At 40.7% G+C, this 22,538-nt stretch overlaps 2 protein-coding genes across 4 annotated transcripts in view; one reads left to right on the top strand and one right to left on the bottom strand.

Moving 5' to 3' along the window:
* Positions 1 to 2,292: 2,292 nt before the first annotated feature.
* On the bottom strand, positions 2,293 to 15,597 carry LOC139395240 (glucocorticoid modulatory element-binding protein 1-like). 2 transcript variants are annotated; one of them, XM_071142889.1, is made up of 10 exons: positions 15,506 to 15,597; positions 7,788 to 7,932; positions 7,388 to 7,446; positions 7,025 to 7,146; positions 6,751 to 6,854; positions 5,960 to 6,108; positions 5,290 to 5,433; positions 4,790 to 4,927; positions 4,175 to 4,297; positions 2,293 to 3,486 (listed from the first exon to the last, which is right to left on the bottom strand). In XM_071142889.1, the coding sequence occupies exons 2-10, from the start codon at positions 7,913 to 7,915 to the stop codon at positions 2,855 to 2,857; spliced, it is 1,599 nt and encodes a 532-aa protein (XP_070998990.1). In that variant the 5' UTR covers positions 7,916 to 7,932; positions 15,506 to 15,597; the 3' UTR covers positions 2,293 to 2,854. The 2 variants fall into 2 exon arrangements, with proteins under 2 accessions (XP_070998990.1, XP_070998998.1); XM_071142897.1 differs by having other exon boundaries at positions 7,025 to 7,143.
* A 780-nt stretch (positions 15,598 to 16,377) lies between these two features.
* LOC139395222 (discoidin, CUB and LCCL domain-containing protein 1) overlaps positions 16,378 to 22,538 on the top strand; it is a 29,852-nt gene continuing 23,691 nt past the window's right edge. For both annotated transcript variants that reach the window (XM_071142880.1, XM_071142872.1), the window contains exon 1: positions 16,378 to 16,513. In XM_071142880.1, coding sequence (XP_070998981.1) covers positions 16,414 to 16,513 — 100 coding nt within the window. In that variant the 5' untranslated portion in view covers positions 16,378 to 16,413. The remainder of the gene's footprint in view (positions 16,514 to 22,538) is intronic.

The following is a 22,538-nucleotide window of genomic DNA, read 5'->3' as shown; positions in this document are numbered from 1 at the left end:
GGGCCTGAGAGATGAGGACTGCAGCTATAGTTTATTGGGATTCATTCGGCCCTTGAGCGAGAAGGGGGTAGCTGCAGCCCAATATGGCAATCAGAGTATGGGTGTGTGGAAAGGAGTGGGCGTTTCGAAAGCAAGCAGCTACTGCACCGCCTAACCCTTACCCGAACCCGTGTTTTGTGTTTGCTTTTCATGTATAGTGTAATTGTTGTTTATTGATGTGTTCATTCAGGGCTCATCTGCGAAATAGACCGTAGTCTCAGCATGACTCCCTGCTTAAATAAAGGTTAAATAAATACAATAACACCCTTTTCCAAACCTTAAGATAATTATCCTAACCTGCTACGTTATTTTTTTTTTACATAAACTGTGTACCATCTAGCCAAAGCCTCTAACCTATGGCATAGTGCTTTAGACACGCCCACTCTTTCCTTTCAACGCACCCACATGCCCACTACTCCAGGGTGCACCTACCCATAGTTGCCTTGTGCTAGCAGGGACATCAAACATGTGCCATTCAGACTGCCTTGGTGTAGGTTTTCTCCTTACCTTCTTAACTTGCAAGGGGAGAAGGTTTAAAAAACGGGGAAAATATGCCTACAGTAAAAATTCCACCACCACGCCAGTGCTACACCAAGAAGTAGCGTTCGGCGTCCAGCCAATCATTTGCACATTGTACATACAGACCAGGCAGTCTTTCATTTTTTCTACTGAATGAATTCACAGATAAAGATCTCATATGCAATGGATTTTTAATTCAACTTTTACATAACAAGTTTGTACAATTGTCATTATCAGTCTTACTCAATGTAGTGCATTTACTCTCACAATTAAAGGTGCTATGACGTTTCAATATAGATTTTTTTGCAATTGTTGTTGGGTAGATGATGTGGGACGAAAGTGACAAACACAAAAAAGTTTTGCTTAAAACTTTAGCAAACATGTTTGCCGGTTTAAAAAAGACGCATCTCTCGGGATGATAAATAATAACGCAAAAAATTTCTTTATACAAAATAATAACCCTGAAGAAGGCAATATGATGCCGAAACATTGGTGGTTTACCGAATACATTTCTGGGAGGCTTATACATGGTGTGTGACTATTCATTTTGTATAGCATACCAAATAATAAAACATTAGATGTGTATGCATCAGAAGCACCTCTAACAACCAAAACATTTATCATGGAGCATTCCATTACTAACAAAAATGGAAAACAAAGTTTTTAATTTGAACATGTGAAAACTTCAGGAAGAAAAAAGATTTAAAGGAATATTCTAATGTTTGCACACAACCCTTTCGACAACTTTGGACTTGCTAGAGTCCTGCCCCAGTCTGTGCTGTCATTTTGATGCCAATATGTAATCAAATCTGAACAAAAGGAGACAGGAACCATCTGTGCTATTATCATTTGGCCGTTTGTTCCATTCTGGGTTCTGCTATGATAATTCAGAACCCAGAATGGAACAAACAGCCAAATGATAATAGCACAGATGGTTCCTATCTCCTGGTGTACTTGAGAGGAACAGTGAGTTCTGCGTCTCAGAGTAGGAGTGCTGTTTAAGAATCAGGTCCCCCCTTTTTATTCATTATGATTTAAAATGCAAAACTGATCCAAGAGCAGCAATCCTACTCTGATACGCTTTATGAATACAAGCTGTGATTTACAGGAGTTGATGAGAACTACTGAGGAGGTTGTGATAAAACCCTGTAGGGGAGAGTGGGGTAAGCTGAGCCAAAGGGTAAGTTAGGCCACTCTTGTTTTTAGGAAACCATACACAAAACATGTATTACATGACCAAATATTTACGAAGAGCTCTGTGAAGAAAGAAACCACATGGAAAAAGTGGTAAGCAAGTTAGATCCCAAAAAATGTATTTATTGTGTTAAGTGTTTTCATGATGCTTGTACTGTATCTAAACCAATGTAGATCATTTTAAGATCGTTCTGTACATCAGTTGGGGGTCTATAAGTTTCAATATGAGGTCCTAAACCTAGCATGAAAGTGCATCCGTGTAGCTGTGTGGGCTAATATAGTCAAAATGTTTGCCATGGGGTGAAAGTTGAGCCAATGGCCACGGGTTAGTTGAGCCAATGGCAAGTTGAGCAAATGTAAGTGTTTTCTTCTCATTATCGCTGGGATATGGGGTGACAACAGGGCCTGGCCTAAGTTAAATGTGTTTTAAAAAAGTACAAAGAGTTTTAAGCCAGTGTTAAATATGCTTTAAATTATTAAAACACAAAAAATTGATTGTGATTATGTTGATTTGTGTTTAGGAAATAAAGGTAGACAGTGTTTTAAAACAGTAGTGGTAATATTTAATTCAGTACAGAAATAGGCGGCTTAACTTACCTTGTCCCGCAAAACTGTAATATATACATAATTCTGATTAATTTCAGGGATACACAACATCCTGAAATAAATGTAGACATCTTTGTTAGAAAGAATACAATATTTCCCTTGACGGAGAAATGGCTCAACTTAGCCCACTCTCCCCTATCATTAAGTATATCAATATCTTTGATGATGAAGACCATGGGTAATTAAAGTACTATGGGCCCTGCAGTAATAAACACCATGTGAAAAAGTATTGTACGTTAAAATGATGTTACACATATAGCCTAAAACACATATAGCCTAAAATCTGTGTGGAGCTACACATGACATGACATGGCGAAGTTCACCTTCTTGCTCTCTTCCACACAGACACACTGTCACACACACACACTCGCTCGCTGACTCACTCACTCACTCTATTCTCTTTCAACTGTATTCCTTACGGTTCTCTCTTCTCTCACTTGGTTTTACGTTCTTTTAATGCCCTCTTCCTGCCAAAGACTCTACATTATACTCTACATTATGCAACCCTTCCTTCTGTACCTTCACTCTCCTGTCCCTCCCCTGCTCCTCCCCCTCTTCCTCCATCTCTGATTGAGCCCCCACTGTTCCCAGCAAAGTGTGTCTGAATCCCTGGAGTGTCCAGTAGTACCCCCTGCTGCACAAGTACTATCCTCTCCTCCCCCAGTCTCTGGCTCTCCTTGTCCTCAGAGTCCTGCTCCTTCTTCTGGGTTAGATGAAGCGCCTGTAGAGGGGTCCCCACCCATGACTCTGTGGTTGTGTTGAGCACAGTCACCCTGGAGGCTGCATGGAGAGCCACAGACCTGGCGCTGCCTCTCTTTCCTGCAGAGGTGTTGCCAGTGGTGTAGTGGGTGAAGAGCTGGGAGCCAGTGGGGAGTTGGGCCAGTGTGGCCACAGGTAAGCCGGCCACATTGAGAGGCTGACCCACTGGGGATGTGGTAATGGGAGATAAGATGATAGACGATTGTGTGGTCTGGTTCTGAGGCTGGGTGGTGGAAGAGCTAGAGGGATGCAGCCGCAGGCACTTTGAGGGGGTGGCCTTGGAGAAGCTGCCCATGTAGAGGTGACCAGGGCTGGGTGGGGGCTCATCCTGCCTCGGCTTCCTCTGGCCCTCCAACTGGTCCTCCAGCACTGAGGAAGGACACATGGTTGTACTGGTATAACATCGAGCAATGAACAGTGTGTGGTATCCCAGGAGGTCTACCCCAGGGGGTGATAATAGAGGGGAGGTATGTGATGCGACATTTGGCACTGTGGCACACCGCCAGCGAGAACCGGGAGAGAGCGACACAGAGCCAAAGCTGAGAAGAAGGACTGAGCCAAACCTATGTGATTTTCTTTGTTGTTCTATGTTTATTTTATGGCCTAGTATAGTTGTGTTTGCTAACTAAAACCTCACTGTCTCTGTGTTAATCTCGGCACACTCAACCCAACACCCCACGGTTTACCACAAGTGAAATAAGAAAACCTAACATAATAATAGTCTGTATACATATCAGATAAGCAAAAATAACTTAAACGGTGTTACTTTTAGTGCAGGGATCCAAACCTATATATTGTAAGTACAGTACAAATGTGTTGTGCAATCTAGAATCCCATAGGAGAGCCCTTTGAAGAACCCCTTTTGGTTCCAGGTAGAACCCATTACAGAGGGTTCTACATGGAACCCAACATAGTTATACCTGGAACCAAAAAGGGTTCTACCTGGAACCAAAAAGGGTTCTCCAATGGGGACAGCCGAAGAACCCTTTTTGAACCCTTTTTCCAAGAGTGTATGTTTGCCCATTCTAAGCTCACATCCAAGCTTACATTCTCTCACCATTAAGAGCATTGTGGACCTGCTGCTGGTTGTCATCAGTCTCACTGCGTCTCAGGTCCAGAATTCTCCTCACTGAGTCCAGCAGCCCAAACATCTCAGAAAGGGAGTTCAGCACAACCGCATCTGACACAACAAAACACATTACAGTAACAACAAATAGACAGGCAATTCAAATAAATCAGTCCAACAAATTAACCAATCCCCAATTATAATTTTGGTCTACGAAACTCTTGCCAATCCACCTGCCTCTATATAAACCTGCTAAATACACTGAGTACAAGTGCTCAACAGTTTCCCGTGTGTACCAAGAATGGTCCACAACCCAAAGTACATCCAGCCAACTTGACACAACTGTGAGAAGCATTGGCGTCAACATGGGCCAGCATCCCTGTGGAATGCTTTCGACACCTTTTAGAGTACATGCCCCGACAAACTGAGGCTGTTCTGATGGCAAAAGGGAGGGTGCAACTCAATATTAGTAAGGTGTTCATAATGATTTGTACACTCAGTGTACATGTTACCCATAGAACATTACATTTTTTAACTCTCTGATATTTCATACATGTAAGTATTATGTAAGTATGTGTGGGAACCTGTCACAGTGTGTAAGCTCACCGGCTTCTTGCAAAATGGCCTTCTCACTGCGGACCTCCACTCCTCTCAACATGGCCACCAGTTCTGTGCGGAAACTGGATAACACCTCCCCCATCAGGCCAACGTCTGCTATGCCTCTCCAAAAGCTTAGACTGCCATCTAGAGAAAGGCAAGAGACGTGGCATGATTAGGAAAGTGGAATGGTGTTGGGGGAATGTGTGTGTATGTCAAGACGTCAGATGTGACCAGGATGCCTTTTTAGTCATCAAAGTGACTTTCCTTAGTACTGTAAGTCCCTAACACGTGTGTGTGTGTGTGTGTGTGTGTGTGTGTGTGTGTGTGTGTGTGTGTGTGTGTGTGTGCGTGTGTGCGTGCGTGCGTGCGTGCCACCATGCGTGCGTTAGTGTGTGTGTGTGTTTATACAGTATGTGTGTGTGAACGTGTGTGCGTAAGCACGCGCCTGTTTGCATGTGTTTACATTAAGCTAACTATCAATTTATCCCTGTTGTTGTTATACTGACCAGGGATGATGTCACCCCTTTTCCTCTTGACATGTCCATTGACTGTGCTGGTGATGGGAGGAGCTGGCCCAGGGCTCCACTCCACTGTAGTGTAGGCCTTCTTCTCTAGCCTGTCATCTGACACTGCAGCATGGCCTCCATCTACTATACACACCAACACACATCAAATCACTCCTCCAACATCTCATGTCATCACTCATATCACTAGCTCAAATTCTGGTTCAGTTCTGTTGTAGACATTTGGTTGTAAGCAGTGGTAACAACTGTGTGGCTCTGCAAGTGCCTTCACAGCACAGGGTTTTCAATCCAAGTTCTATGTGCATCTGAGGAGACCATTGAGGCCCCTAAATCTAATTGTTTTCCTACTTCTAGATTCCAATCACTGCCCTGTCTAGTGATAAAATAGGTGCCACACCAAAGACTGCTGAGGGCAATTATTCATTGATGTTTTGATGTAGTCCATTTCAAAATATGAGTGGTACAGTTTATGAAGGTGAAGTGTAGTTTGTGCAGGGATAAAAACAGCAGTTTAATAAATGGCAGCAGCCACGGGATATGAGAGAGTAAATGTGTACATAGTAAACGTGTACTGTAGTTAGGTAAGCCCTTGGCTGATAGGCACACTGGGCAATGTGTAGTCAGCCCTTGGCTAATTGGCTGATAGGCTCACTTGGCAGAGGGGAAGGGGGGTGCTGCATGGCGCTGCCCGGAAGGAAGCGGGTGCTGTTGATCAACACGTCAAACTTGGTGCTGCGGCAGGTGTTGGTGCACACTGTGTCATGCTGGTAGAAGTCAATCTGACCTGAGTCCATCATTTTCCTGCATAGAGGACATAAGAGAATATTTGGGAGAAGGAGAATGGTTTAGTATATTTATTTTATGATTAGTTATATAATAATGAACATTGTTATCACTATATCTAATCCAGTCAGAAAATAGCTACTTCTAGTTGCGGCAATATGTGTATTACACAGTGAAATGTTTACAAGTGGTTAATGAATTCAATGTTTCATCAAAGCTTTGCTTGTAACAAAAGCTTCTGATCTGATATGTAGGGATGAAGGCAGCAGACTAAACCACAGATGGACAGAGAACATGTGCAAACACGAAGACGGGGTGAGAAATGCATCACTCAGCAATTTGACAGCGTGATATGTGATCCTACCACCACAAGAACGCTGCTTACTAACTGCTAGTGGAATGTATGGGGCAAAAAAACTCCAGGTAACCCGATGCAGGCAAAACAAGAAGATCCCAGACACATATTGACCCCAACCTGTCTTTTTCCTAGCACTAATTCTGCTTATAGATGCTTTATTTAATAAAGTTTTTACTTGTGATATGTGGTTGTCTTAGCTTCTTTAGTTATATGCACTGACTGTATCTCTGGATAAGAGCGTCTGCTAAACGACCAAAATGTAAATGTAAACCCTGCCCTCCACCCAGTATGACGCAGCCTACCTGAGCATCACCCCTCCCAGTCGGATGGCCCTCTTCCAGTCCTTCAGAGTGGCTTTCCCTGCCATGTGAACAAACTGCTTGGGGCTGATCAGCTGGTCATTGAACTGCAATGAGTAGAAAAAGCAACACAGAGAAGAATCACAGGCACAGAAAGAGTTAAATAATAATAAAATATCTCACATGCTTTCATATCGACAATGGAAAGCAAAATCCCCCCCCCCCCCCCCCCCCCCGGCATACAGTACTTATGAACAAGTTACTTGATGACTGGTACCTTGACACATCTGATGTTGATGCCAGGACAGACAAACTTCTTAAACAGGAGGACTGCTTTGCTTTCGCCACAGGTGATGGGGTATCCATACTCAACCTCCTCACCCTCCGCAAGATTGTCTTCTAGCATCCATAATGGTAAAATACAATATAAACACACAGTATATAAAATACACAATATCACAAGCAAGCATCCATACATCAAAAACACAACAAAACAAAATAATACAAATGATATATCCAGTTTTAAAAAATTACTAGATGTATACAATACAAATCTAATCTCCAAGTTGAATGTAGTAATGAATTAAAATACGGGTCATACAAATAAGCAATAGAAACAAAGCGTCTTTTGGAATCTTACCATGATGCGTCTCTATGGCTAGAACAGTAGAGCCAGTGTCAGCGTTGTCCTCATTTGCACTGTAGGAGGCGACAAAGTCCACTATTTCATGCAATATTCACCACTCCCACTGAGGCAGCTGTTACAATGTACAGTATATAACAGAACCTGCTATCAGAATTCTACACTTCAAAGACAGTTTTATCTTACTGACAACTTGGATGTCTAGAAAAGCACACTTTGTACACTTAAAAAAAGAAATGTGTAATTTCTTAGTGTAATTACATTACGTAGTAACGATAAATTAAATTAGTTACTAATTGCAAGTAGAATTTTGAGACTTTTGCGTTTTGTCCAAATGGTAACTCCAACCCTCCACCCTGTTGTGTCCAGTGCCCCCTCTTTGCATTGCAAGTCTTACCCCTGTATGATGGGCTGCAGATGGAGGATGACCTGAGTCTTGCGGCTCTCACAGTGCTCCCCTTCCTCCTCCTCTTCCTTCACCATCACTATGTTTCTTGAGGACACTGTGATCTCAGCACTCGCCATGACCACTCCCTGGACTGCTGTAGGGACAGGCATATATATGGGCATATATATATTTTTTTAATTGAACCTTTATTTAATCAGGCAAGTCAGTTAAGAACAAATTCGTATTTACAATTACTGCCTAACGGGGAACAGTGGGTTAACTGCCTTGTTCAGGGGCAGAACGACAGATTTTTTCCTTGCTATAGCGAATCCCTGAACTGACAACCTTTCGGTTACTGGCCCAATGCTCTAACGACTAGGCTACCTGCCTAGGCTACCCCATGCACGCATTCACACACACATGCGCGCACACACACACACACACACACACACACACACACGTACACACACACACACACAGATGCTTTTCAGCATACTGTATAGAGGTCCATGTTACGCTAGTCCTAAATAGTACTGTAGGTCCTGACATGCAATAGTAGCTATTGAGAATAGATCCATATTGAATTTATGGCACAAATGGTTCTGACTGGGATTTCTTCTCATGTAATCAAATAATTTATCATCTGACAAAAAGTATTTTGCATGAAGGTTATGAGCCATTCCTAGTATGGGTTACCCCCCTTTAAAATATATATATATATATATATAAATAGGGGTTAACAAAAACAGACTGACAGGCTTCAACAAGTTGAATTGTTCTTTCCCTAACTTCGGAATGGTTTGTAAGAAGAAGTAGAGAAAACAACATTACCACTTAATTGCATGTGGTGCTAAAATCATGCATTCTAGGTAGCTACATAAGTAGCAGACAGTGTAGTCTCTCATTGGTTATTCTGGGTGCTGAGATTACCTACTGTATTAACCAGGGTCGGGTAGGTTACTTTCTAAATTGAATCCGTTAACAGTTACTAGTTACCTGTCCAGTAAAGTAACTTACCTGTAAATGACCTGTAATCAGTAACGTAACTTTTGGATTACCCAAACTCAGTAACGTAATCTGATTACGTTCCGTTACTTTTAATTTACTTTCCCCTTAAGAAGTATTAGAAGAAGACAAAAATGTATGTTACCAATTGAACTACATCTATTGCAGGATAAATCAATGTTAAAGTTTACATAGCTGGCCATACACGGATGTAAAATGTTACTTTATGGGTTGTTTATGTAGGATTCTTCTAACCCCTCGCTTTTTACTACATACATACTACATACAATTAAATTCTATTTTTACACTAATATAATTTATAAATCCTAAAATTGATGTATTAACCTCAGATTGCCCCTTTACGTCTTTTCAAAAGTGTGCGAGTTTGAGTATGTGTCCATTTGGCCTATGGATGTTTAGTTTTAATCAGCATGAATTAGATTTGAACAATTAAAAAAAAAACTTTTATTATATAGGCTGGGATCCGCACTATGCAGCTGTTGCAAGAGCGCATTTTTCACTGGCTGTCCACTGGTTTAAAAAACAATGATTGATAGGGAGCTTAAACTTCTTGAATTCAACCATTTTTGGGTTCAGATACCCATTTAGATTTGTGAACAGCTATCCACAACAACCACAATCCATGAGGCGCAAATAGCTAAATGAGAGAGCAGCAGTGGGATTCCCATCAATGCGCCATGTAGATATCAATAATAAGTGATATCCGTATCACCGTAGACGACACCACTTCTGTCATCCTTACTTCCAAGCGTTTATTCAAGTTGGATAATCTTTGGATGCCGACAGCAGTAGCACCAATGCAAGACATAGCTTGGACTGTAGCCTACCAAAGCCTGTTCCTGCCCTTTTCCCGCCATCCATCAAACACATTTGGTGTGTCATCATAGTGGTCTCTGATCTGTGGTCAGACTCAATCAGTTGGAACAAACTTAAATTTGTGCCTTTGTTCAATGCTGATTTGAATGTCATTGAGAAAACAGAGAAGATTGAAATATATTTTTTCGCAAACATCCTTTCTGAATTTAAAAGTAATCCTGATTACAATATTTCTAGCTGGTAACCGTAACCCTGGTACTAACAATGTAAGTACACACACTGTACATAAAAGTAGCCCATATTACAGTGAACAAAAATATAAACGCAACATCTAAAGTGTTGGTCCCATGTTTCATGAGCTGAAATAAAAGATCCCAGAAATGTTCCATATGCACAAAAAGTGTATTTCTCTCAAATTTTGTGCACAAATTTGTTTACATTCCTGTTAGTGAGTATTTCTCGTTTGCCAAGATAATCCATCCACCTGACTGGTGTGGCATATCAAGAAGCTGATTAAACAGCATGATCATTACACAGATGCACCTTGTAAGGCCAAATTCAATGTTTCATCAAATATATACAGTACCAGTCAAAAGTTTGGACACACCTACTCATTCAAGGGTTTTTCTTTATTTTTACTATTTTACACATTGAATAATAATAGTGAAGACATCAAAACTATGAAATAACACATAATTTATTAACTGAAAAAGTGGTAAACAAATCAGAATATATTTGAAATTTGAGATTCTTCAAAGTAGCCACCCTGTGCCTTGATGACAAAATGCATTTCAATTAACGGGTGGCTACTTTGAAGAATATACCATTTTATTTGTTTAAATAAATGTTGGTTACTACATGATTCCATATGTGTTATTTCATAGTTTTGATGTCTTCACTATTATTCTACAATATATAAAATAGTAAAAATAATGAGTAGGTGTGTCCAAACTTTTGACTGGTATTGTATATATTTGATGAAACAGAATTTGGCCTTGCCACTACTAGCCCATAGAAATGCATTGAATAACAGATTCATACATGGAAAAACAGATGGTCAAAAATGTAATCAAAAGGAAGTATGTTCTTAAGTGTCTGTCCTATATCAAAAATCTAAGAAAGCTTAGGGCAAAAATCAAATACATTTTACCGTGGTATTATTACCTGTATACATTTGACGTGGAAATGCCCTATTCACTTCCATACATTTTTCAGGTAACAGGTTACCTTCATACGCGTACCGTGACATTCGTAGAGCAAAACACCATCGTGAGAGTAATCTTTCCATTGAGGGGTCATGTTAATTTGTAGGACAAACCGTTTGGACACTACAGACGTTTTTGTTAGAAGACGGAATTTCGAGATGTCTCCTGGTCTGACAAACACCGCTGTAGCTCTGCCACCTTCCACGGCAAATGCAGAAAGTCAAAATCGGCATTTGAAACGCAGCTCATGCAAAACAACAGATATCTAGCTTAAGCAGACAGATATTGATGGGGATGTTTTATTTGATTTATTTATTATGCCTCGAGCAGAGCATAATATTTTACGCCTGAAGCATAGAAATGCATTATGCATAAATCGCTCCGCCATTTCCTGGTTGCTAAAATTCTAATAGTTTGCCTAATTTCAGTTTATATGACAAAACAAGCAAATATAGTGTAGAGAATCATTGTACCATCTAAACCACAGTGGAATATATTTTCCATAACCAAACATATTGTATTTTCAGCTGTTTGAAGCTGGTGTACAAAACCGACTCAAGACAGAAAAACGAAAAGGGAAGCATAGAAATACAACACATAGAACTACAGCTTCTTAGACTTGCATTCAACGACAATGACAGATCTACAGTATAAGTCACATTTCTATGTGAATTTGGTCTGGTCGCCCAAAAAGTTAAATGCCATTATTGCCTATGCGATGTAAGTAGGATTGGAGGGATGCATTTTCAAAATGGTACAGTAAAATAGCTTCCAGTCCATAACATAGATATGGGAGTAGTTGTTGGATGAATGGCACGACAATGGGTCTCAGGATCTCATCAGGACCTCAGGACCTCTGTGCATTAAAATGGCTATTGATAAAATGCAATTGTGTTCATTGTCTGTAGCTTATGCCCACCTATACCATAACCCCACCATGGTGCACTCTGTTCACAACGTTGACATCAGCAAACTGCTCACCACACGATGCCATACACGCGGTCTGCCATCTGTCCTGTACCGGGATTCATCCGTGAAGAGCACACTTCTCCAGCATGCCAGTGGCCATCGAAAGGTGAGCAGTTGCTCACTGTAGTCGGTTATGACGCCTAACTGCAGTTAGGTCAAGACCCTGGTGAGGACAACGAGTGAGGACAACGAACACGCAGACAGTTTCTGACAGTTTGTGCAGATATTCTTTGGTTGTGCAAACCCACACTTTCGTCAGCTGTGGTTGGTCTCAGACGATCCCGCAAGAGATGAAGCTGGATTTGGAGGTCCTAGGCTGGCGTGGTTACACGTGGTCTGCAGTTGTGAGGCCGGCCAAATTCTCAAAAATTATGTTGGAGGCGGCTTCTGGTAGAGAAATGAGCATTCAATTATCTGGCAACAGCTCTGGTGGACATCCCTGCAGTCAGCATGCCAAATGTGTTGTGTGACAATCTGCACATTTTGGAGTGGCCTTTCAGTGTCCCCAGCACAAGGTGTACCTGTGTAATGATCATGCTGTTTAATCAACTTCTTGATATGCCACACCTGTCAGGTGGATGGATTATCTTGGCAAAGGAAAATTCTCACTAGCAGTAATGTAAACTATACATTTTCGTTGAGAAATAAGCTTTTTGTGCATATGGAAAATGTCTGAGATCTTTTATTTCAGCTCATGAAACATGGGACAAACACTTTACATGTTGCGTTTAGATTTTTGTTCAGTGTAGTTTGCAACATTGCCAACCTGGAGGAAAAAATGTAATTCAGTTTTGTCCGAAGTGTGCTCTATACACAAAATTTACACTGGGAGATGGGAGATGAATGCACCTTGCAGCAGGACAATAACTTAAAACACAAGGCCAAATCTACCCTGGAGTTGCTTACCAAGAAGACAATAAATGTTACTGAGTGGCCGAGTTACAGTTTTGACATAAATCTACTTAGAAATATATGGCAAGACTTGAAAATGTTTGTCTAATAATGACCAACAACAAATTTTAAGAATTCTTTAAAGAATAATGGGCAAATGCAGCACAATCCAGGTGTGGAAAGCTCTTAGAGACTCATCCAGAAAGACTCACAGCTGTAATCGCTGCCAAAGGTGCTTCTACAAAGTACTGACTCAGGGGTGTGAATACTTAAGTAAATTAGATATTTCTGTATTTCATTTTCAATAAATGTGCAAACATTTCTAAAAAACAAATGTTAACTTTTTTACTATGGGGTATTTATTTAATAAATGTTTAATTCAGGCAGTAACAATAAAATGACGAATAAGTCAAGGGGTTTGAAAGCTTTCTGAAGGAACTGCAAATGCCATTATGTAGATTGGAGGAGTGCATTTTCAAAATGGTACAGTAAAAATTACTCTAGATCATAACATAGATAGTGGAGTAGTTGTACTACATTAATCCATTGAGATTGATCACAAAGTATATGAAACGGCCCTTTAATTTATTCTTTAACATGGGAAAAATACCATTATTGTGTGTGATGTAATTAGGTTTGGAGGAGTGGATTTTGTAAATGGTACAGTAAATATGCTTCTAATACATAACTTGATACAAGAGTAGTTGAAAACATTAATCCATTGAGTTTGCTGACAAAGAATTTGAATCAGTCCTTTAATTTAGTCTCCATTATAGGATAAATGCCATTATCACATATGCAAGTATTCAGACATTCAACATTTTGTTATATTACAGTCTTATTCTAAAATGTTTCAAATGGTTTTTGTCCTTCAATCTACACACAATACCCCACAATGACAAAGCAAAAACTGGTTTTTAGAAAAATTTATAAAAATAAAATAAAAATAACTGAAATATCACATTTACATAAGTATTCAGACCCTTTACTCAGTACTTTGTTGAAGCACCTTTGGCAGCGATAACAGCCTTGAGTCTTCTTGGGTATGACGCTACAAGCTTGGCACACCTGTATTTGGGGAGATTCTCCCATTCTTCTTTGCAGATCCTCTCAAGCTCTGTCAGGTTGGATGAGGAGCGTCGGTGCACGGCTATTTTCAGGTCTCTCCAGAGATGTTCGGGTTCAAGTCCGGGCTCTGGCTGGGCCACTCAAGGACGTTCAGAGATTTGTCCCCAAGCAAGGACAAATTAGGGTTAGGGTTAGCAATGTCTTGGCTGTGTGCTTAGGGTTGTTGTCCTGTTGGAAGGTGAACATTCACCAAGTATGAGGTCCTGAGCATGGAGCAGGTTTTCTTTAAGGATCTCTCTGTACTTTGCTTCGTTCATCTTTCCCTCAATCCTGATTAGTCTGCCAGTCCCTGCCCCTGAAAAACAGCTCCACATCATGATGCGTTTCCTCCAGATGTGTCGCTTGGCATTCAGGCCAAATAGTTCAATCTTGGTTTCATCAGACAAGATAATCTTGTTTCTCATTGTCTTGAGATTCTTCAGGTGTCTTTTGGCAAACTCCAAGCGGGCTGTCATGTGCCTTTTACTGAGGAGTGGCTTCCGTCTGGCCATTCTATCATAAAGGCCTTATGGGTGGAGTGCTGCAGAGATGGTTGTCCTTCGAGAAGTTTCTCCCATCTCCACTGAGGAACTGTAGTTCTGGCATCGGGTTCTTGGTCACCTCCCTGACCAAGGGCCTTCTCCCCCGATTGCTCAGTTTGGCCAGGTGGCCAGCTCTAAGAAGAGTCTTGGTGGTTCCAAACTTCTTCTATGTAAGAATGATGGAGGCCACTGTGTTCGTGGGGACCTTCAATGCTATGGGGACCTTCACTTTTTGGTACCCTTCCCCAGATCTGTGCCTCAACACTCCTGTCTCGGAGCTCTACGGATAATTCCTTCGACCTCATGGCTATGCATTATCAACTGTGGGACCTTATATAGACAGGTGTGTGCCTTTCCAAACCATGTCCAATCAATTGAATTTACCACAGGTGGACTCCAATCAAGATGTAGAAACATCTCAAGGATGATCAATGGAAACAGGATGCACCTGAGCTCAATTTCGAGTCTCATAGCAAAGAGTCTGAATACTTACGTAAATAAGGTATTTCTGTTTTTTATTTGTAATACATTTGATAAAAAAATATATATGTTTTTGATTTGTCATTATGGGGTTTTGTGTGTATAAAATAGTTTAATCAGTTTTAGAATAAGGCTGTAACGTAACAAAATGTGGAAAAAGTCAAGGGGTCTGAATACTTTCCGAATGCACTGTAGGTTTGGAGGGGTGCATTATAAAAATGGTACAGTAAAGATAGATGCTTCCAATCCAATCCATAGATAGTGGAGTAGTACATTAATCCATTGAGTTTTCTGAAAAGTATTAGAAACAGTTCTATAATTGAGTCTATAATATGGGACAACAACTGTGGATGGAAAAGTGGTTAATGAAAGCAATTAAACCCTATCAAAAAAAGACACCCAAGTTATTCAAAAATTAGGAAAATCCGATGGAGATCAACTATAAAATACCAACAAAGGTTTCAGAGATTTTAGCCAGTATTCCCAGCGCATAAACCACTTCGGCACTTGCGTGCCTCTCTCCCTCCTTCACCCACTCAAACTGACGTTATGTTGGTGCGGCGGCACGCACACAACCAACCAATGTGTACATAGTACACACCATTCCAGACTAGGCAAACGAAAACACAACGTAAACCAACCAGAAATTATCAAATATTATTTTAACTGAATACTCTGTGTTTTTCCTTACCGTTTCACTGCAGAGAATTCATAATTTGCTTGCAGAGAGTTCTCAGAACATGCGCTGTACTGCTGCTTCGCTACACTTCCTGCAACGAAGGCAGTATTTGCCTGTGAGAAGCATCTGTCCTACTGTCACGAGAAGCGGTTGTTCGCACGCGATGTGTATATCGGTCAAACTGCTCTACTAGGAGTGCACCGCTTGCTTGAGCACCACGGAATGGTTTAGAGAAGGTTAAGGCTAAATGACTAGAATAGCTCACAACAACTATACATACTGTTTTATTTGACCGCGCGTATGTCATTTGGCCACTAAAGGATTGTTGTATACACATATATTATTTGCATGCAATAAGTGATGTTTGTTGAGCGTGTAAAATGATTTAGCATAATAAATAGTTAGAAATCAATGCACACGTTGTAGCAAAGGGTAGCGGACTTTTACAGTTGTGTACAGTAGGCTAATCATAGAGCGCACATAGTTTTATTAGGCTATGGGCTCAACCCATAGCCTAATAAATTATTAGCACTCAATTAAACTCAGAAATATAGGGAATGTATGCTCACCTGCTCTAATGCATTTTGCACAACTCAAGTCATTTCAAGTTTTAGGGGGTGGTTGTCACTAAGCACGGGTCTAGGACCAGCGTATTCCCCTCGTCGACATGAAATAACAAGTTATACTGACCTTAGATCAGCATTTATGGGTCCACATCTAGCAAGACCCCCTTATTTGGGAAAGCGATTCTTGAAGTGATTTAATTGACACATCTGGAAGCCAATGAGATCTCAGTTCGTCTCCCTGTGCCCAATCGTAAATATTCAATGCCTCGTAATTTAGTAATTTCTGCAGAAGTGAACTGAGTAGTGTTATCCCGGGGTTTGAGGGTTTACTCCTTGCATTTATCCGCGGAAATCATGTTCTTGAAACCTGGACAGATTAGAGATGCTGTGAATTATTTGGGCAGTTTTTGGATCGTCTTTAGTTTCGTGTTTATAATTGTCAACGGACAGGAGGGTAAGCTATTTATTCCCTTGTGTATGTCCTCGTCAATGTACAGTATAGTATAATATATGTAGTGCAATAGACAACCAAAGACATTAGACTAGCTATCTTTTTTATTCATCGCTTACAATATTTGTATTGAGATAATTACTCTGAGCCTTGACTGGATAATTATGGAATAACTCTATAAATTGTAGGCTATTATGTTTAATTAACACCCCCTAAAACTATAATAAAAGTTGTGGAATTTAGTTGGTACTGTAAACTGAGTTTAATCGACACGAATAGCCTACATGTGAACATATTCACAGATTATCTTCATGTCATTTTAATGTTGTGTGGTGCTTACTTTATTGATATTGTCATCACTTTCTAATTATTTTTTGTTGTTGTCCATATTTGAAACCGTTTGACATTTTCTAAAGTGGCTATTGGTGACATAAATAGAGTCCAGTTCAGAAGGAATATATCATAGATTGATCATTGATCAATCAGATGTTTTTTTTTTTACCTTTATTTAACTAGGCATGTCAGTTAAGAACAAATTCTTATTTTCAATGATGGCCTGTTCAGGGGCAGAACAACAGACTTGTCAGCTCGGGGGTTTGAACTTGCAACCTTGCGGTTACTAGTCCAACGCTCTAACCACTAGGCTACATGAGTTTAATTCAGGTTTCTTATAAAAGTCCTCATAAACAAGGTAGCTGTTGTATTGGTAAGTTAAAGGTACACTGCCCTTCTTTGGTAACTCACTCTTATTGGCAACGGTGAGGTGTGTGTACACATCCTCGTTTGGAGCTGTTCTGCTTGTGTTAGTCATTCCAAGTATTTACGACAAACTGAGCATCCTTTCCATTGCTGAGCATCCTTTCAAGTCATTTCCAAGAGTAAATATTTTATGCAAAAACCCTGTCACACATACAGTTGACTTCAGCTAAAGGGGTGCATGCAAGTAGTCGACAACACTAGCTTTGATAGGGTTTAAATGAATATAAGGCTCAGTGCTCCTGTGAATAACTCTCTTCCAACACATGGGGTGGATCAAACCAAAGCCACAAATATCTTTGGGACTGTCTGGAGCAAACAATCCCGATAGTTCAAAGGTCATCTGTGATGTCATGGTGGCATTCCATTGCAGATAGTGAACTCTCATCTGTGTTTACCTATGTGGTCCAGGGCCAGTAACCGAAAGCTCGCTGGTTTGAATACCCAAGCCGACAAGGGGAAAAATCTGTCGATGTGCCCTTGAGCAAGGAACATAACTATAATTTGCTCCAGGGGCACTGTACTACTGCGGTTGACCCTATAAAACAACACATTTAATTGCAGCTGGTGTATGTGACAAAACATATATACATATTTTTTCCCCCCACTATTCCCCACAAGAAGATTTGCAGGAAGACATGCAACAATAAGAGAGTGTACCCCTTGTGTTGACATGGTATTTCACAATCAGGCAGGGGTCAACATGAATCACACATATATGGAAACTTACTGTGAATGTCCACGCAGATCTGGGCTCTCTTGACACATTTTGTTTTGCTGCTGGGGATTTAGTATCGTCACAGAGGAAGATGACCAATTCATGGTACATTTCTTCCTCTGAATCACTTTGGCACCAGAGAGAAGCAAGAGACAAATGTACAAGAAAAAAACATATCAATCCTCTCCTGGTCAATGAATAACTCAGTGTGTGTTGTCATGCTCTGATTGACACAGCAGTATTGTGTAGTGACAGATTACACAGCTAAACATCCTGTCTCATAGTGCAGACCTGTGAGGGCCTGCCTGCAAATCCCCCAAAGATGTCAATACATTTTGGTCCAATACAGAGCTGATGATTGACTACAATTCCCTATCATCTGTCCAGTTATTACTACACTACCGGTCAAACGTTTTAGAACACCTACTCATTCAAGGGTTTTTCTTTCTTTCTTTTTTTTTTTTTTACAATTTTCTACATTGTAGAATAATAGTGAAGACATCAAAACTATGGAATAACACATACAATTGAAGTCGGAAGTTTACATACACTTAGGTTGGAGTCATTAAAACTCGCTTTTCAACCACTCCACAAATTTCTTGTTAACAAACTATAGTTTTGGCAAGTCGGTTAGGACATCCACTTTGTGCATGACACAAGTCATTTTTCCAACAATTGTTTACAGACAGATTATTTCACTTACAATTCACTGTATCACCATTCCAGTGGGTCAGAAGTTTACATACACTAATTTGACTGTGCCTTTAAACAGCTTGGAAAATTCCAGAAAATTATGTCATGGCATTAGAAGCTTCTGATAGGCTAATTGACATAATTTGAGTCAATTGGAGGTGTATTTGTGGATGTCTTTCAAGGCCTACCTTCAAACTCACTGCCGCTTTGCTTGACATCATGGGAAAATCAAAAGAAATCAGCCAAGACCTCAGAAAAACAATTGTAGAACTTCAAAAGTCTGGTTCATCCTTGGGAGCAATTTCCAAACGCCTGAAGGTTTCACGTTCATCTGTACAAAAAATAGCACGCAAGAATTAACACCATGGGACCACGCAGATGTCATACCGCTCAGGAAGGAGAAGCGTTCTGTCTTCTAGAGATTAACGTACTTTGGTGCGAAAAGTGCAAATCAATCCCAAAACAACAGCAAAGGACCTTGTGAAGATACTGGAGGAAACAGTTGCAAAAGTATCTATATCCAGAGTAAAACAAGTCCTATATTGACATAACCTGAAAGGCCGCTCAGTAAGGAAGAAGCCACTGCTCCAAAACCTCCATAAAAAAGCCAGACTACGGTTTGCAACTGCACATGGGGACAAAGGTCGTATTTTTTGGAGAAATGTCCTCTGGTCGGAAGAAACAAAAATAGAACTGTTTGGCCATAATGACCATTGTTATGTTTGGAGGAAAAAGGGGGATGCTTGCAAGCTGAAGAACACCATCCCAAACGTGAAGCACGGGGTTGGCAGCATCATGTTGTGGGAGAGCTTTGCTGCAGGAGGGACTGGTGCACTTCACAAAATAGATGGCATTATGAGGATGGACAATTATGTGGCTATATTGAAGCAACATCTCAAGTTATCAGTCAGAAAGTTAAAGCTTGGTCGCAAACGAGTCTTCCAAATGGACAATGACCCAAAGCAAATTTCTAAAGTTGTGGCAAAATGGCTTAAGGACAACAAAGTCAAGGTATTGGAGTGGCCATCACAAAGCCCTGACCACAAAGCCCTGACCTCAATCCTATAGAAAATTTGTGGGCAGCACTGAAAAGTGTGCAAATAGGCCTTAAAAACCTGACTCAGTTACACCAGCTCTGTCAGGAGGAATGGGCCAAAATTCACCCAACGTATTGTGGGAAGCTTGTGGAAGGCTACCTGAAACGTTTGCCCCAAGTTAAACAATTTAAAGGCAATGCTACTAAATACTAATTGAGTGTATGTAAACTTCTGACCCACTGGGAATGTGATGAAAAAAAATAAAAGCTGAAATAAATCATTCTCTCTACTATTATTCTGGCATTTCACATTCTTAAAATAAAGTGGTGATCCTAACTGACCTAAGACAGGGAATTTTTACTAGGATTAAATGTCAGGAATTGTGAAAAACCGAGTTAAAATGTACAGTGGGGAGAACAAGTATTTGATACACTGCCAATTTGGCAGGTTTTCATACTTACAAAGCATGTAGAGGTCTGTAATTTTTTATCATAGGTACTTCAACTGTGAGAGACGGAATCTAAAACAAAAATCCAGAAAATCACATTGTATGATTTTTAAGTAATTAATTTGCATTTTATTGCATGACATAAGTATTTGATACATCAGAAAAGCAGAACTTAATATTTGGTACAGAAACCTTTGTTTGCAATTACAAAGATCATACGTTTCCTGTAGTTCTTGACCAGGTTTGCACACATTGCAGCAGGGATTTTGGCCCACTCCTCCATACAGACCTCCAGATCCTTCAGGTTTCGGGGCTGTCGCTGGGCAATACGGACTTTCAGCTCCCTCCAAAGATTTTCTATTGGGTTCACGTCTGGAGACTGGCTAGGCCACTCTAGGACCTTGAGATGCTTCTTACGGAGCCACTCCTTATTTGCCCTGGCTGTGTGTTTCGTGTCGTTGTCATGCTGGAAGACCCAGCCTCGACCCATCTTCAATGCTCTTACTCTTACCCTCGATATGGTGCAGTCGTCCTGTCCCCTTTGCAGAAAAGCATCCCCAAAGAATGATGTTTCCACCTCCATGCTTCACGGTTGGGATGGTGTTCTTGGGGTTGTACTCAATCCTTCTTCTTCCTCCAAACATGGCAAGTGGAATTTAGACCAAAAAGCTATATTTTTGTCTCATCAGACCACATGACCTTCTCCCATTCCTCCTCTGGATCATCCAGATAGTCATGGGCAAACTTCAGACGGGCCTGGACATGCGCTGGCTTGAGCAGAGGGACCCTGCAGGATTTTAATCCATGACGGCGTAGTGTGTTACTAATGGTTTTCTTTGAGACTGTGGTCCCAGCTCTCTTCAGGTCATTGACCAGGTCCTGCCGTTTAGTTCTGGGCTGATCCCTCACCTTCCTCATGATCATTGATGCCCCACGAGGTGAGATCTTGCATGGAGCCCCAGACCGAGGGTGATTGACCGTCATCTTGAACTTCTTCCATTTTCTTATAATTGCGCCAACAGTTGTTGCCTTCTCACCAAGCTGCTTGCCTATTGTCCTGTAGCCCATCCCAGCCTTGTGCAGGTCTACAATTTTATCCCTGATGTCCTGACACAGCTCTCTGGTCTTGGCCATTCTGGAGAGGTTGGAAATTGTTTGATTGAGTGTGTGGACAGGTGTCTTTTATACAGGTAACGAATTCAAACAGGTGCAGTTAATACAAGTAATGAGTGAAGAACAGGAGGACTTCTTAAAGAAAAACTAACAGGTCTGTGAGAGACGGAATTCTTACTGTTTGGTAGGTGATCAAATACTTATGTCATGCATTAAAATGCAAATTAATCACTTAAAAATCATACAATGTGATTTTCTGGATTTTTGTTTTAGATTATGTCTCTCACAGTTGAAGTGTACCTATGATAAAAATTACAGACCTCTACATGCTTTGTAAGTAGGAAAACCTGCAAAATCGTCAGTGTATCAAATACTTGTTCTCCCCACTGTATTTGGCTATGGTTTATGTTAACTTCCAACTTCAACTGTATGGAATCATGTACTAACCAAAAAAGTGTCCAACAAATCAATATATATTTTGTATTCAAGATTCTTCAAATAGCCACCCTTTGCCTTGGTGACAGCTTTGGACACTCTTGTCATTCTCTCCACCAGCTTCATGAGGTCGTCATGAAGCTGGTGCATTTCAATTAACAGGTGTGCCTTCTTAAAAGTTAATTGGTGGAATTTCTTTCTTTCTTAATGCGTTTGAGACAATCAGTTGTGTTGTGACAAGGTAGGGGGGTAAACAGAAGATATCCCTATTTGGTAAAAGACCAAGTCCATATTATGGTAAGAACAGCTCAAATAAGTAAAGAGAACAGCAGTCCATCTTTACTTTAAAATATGATTGTCAGTCAATAAGGAACATTTCAAGAACTTTGAAAGTTTCTTCAAGTGCAGTCGCAAAAACCATCAAGCGCTATGATGAAACTGGCTCTCATGAGGACCGCCACAGGAATGGAAGACCCAGAGTTACCTCTTGCTGTAGAGGATAAGTACATTAGAGTTACCAGCCTCAGAGATTGCAGCCCAAATAAGGGCTTCACGGAGTTCAAGTAACAGACACATCTCAACATCAACTGTTCAGAGGAGACTGTGTGAATCAGGCCTTTCATGGTCGAATTACTGCAAAGAAACCACTACTAAAGTACACCAAAAAGAAGAAGAGACTTGCTTGGGCCAAGAAACGAGCAATGGACATTAGATCGGTGGTAATTTGTCCTTTGGTCTGGAGTCCAAATTGTAGATTTTTGGTTCCAACCGCCGTGTCTGTGAGACGGATGAGATGGTGAACGGATGATCTCTGCATGTTTATTTCCC

The sequence above is a fragment of the Oncorhynchus clarkii genome, chromosome 3, assembly GCF_045791955.1.
Source record: "Oncorhynchus clarkii lewisi isolate Uvic-CL-2024 chromosome 3, UVic_Ocla_1.0, whole genome shotgun sequence".
NCBI classification, from domain to species: Eukaryota; Metazoa; Chordata; class Actinopteri; order Salmoniformes; family Salmonidae; genus Oncorhynchus; species Oncorhynchus clarkii.
The sequence above is the reverse complement of the archived record's forward strand: the minus strand, read 5'-3'. Positions and strand labels throughout refer to the sequence as shown.

Bases quoted from the DNA above. Each gene is read 5' to 3' on its own strand.
- LOC139395240 (XM_071142889.1), bottom strand. From the start codon at position 7,915: ATGGCGAGTGCTGAGATCACAGTGTCCTCAAGAAACATAGTGATGGTG. The intron at 7,147-7,387 runs GTAAGATTCCAA...TATGGATGCTAG, and splicing joins AGCCATAGAGACGCATCATG to AAGACAATCTTGCGGAGGGT. The intron at 5,434-5,959 runs GTGAGCCTATCA...TGGTGTGTATAG, and splicing joins CCCCCCTTCCCCTCTGCCAA to TAGATGGAGGCCATGCTGCA.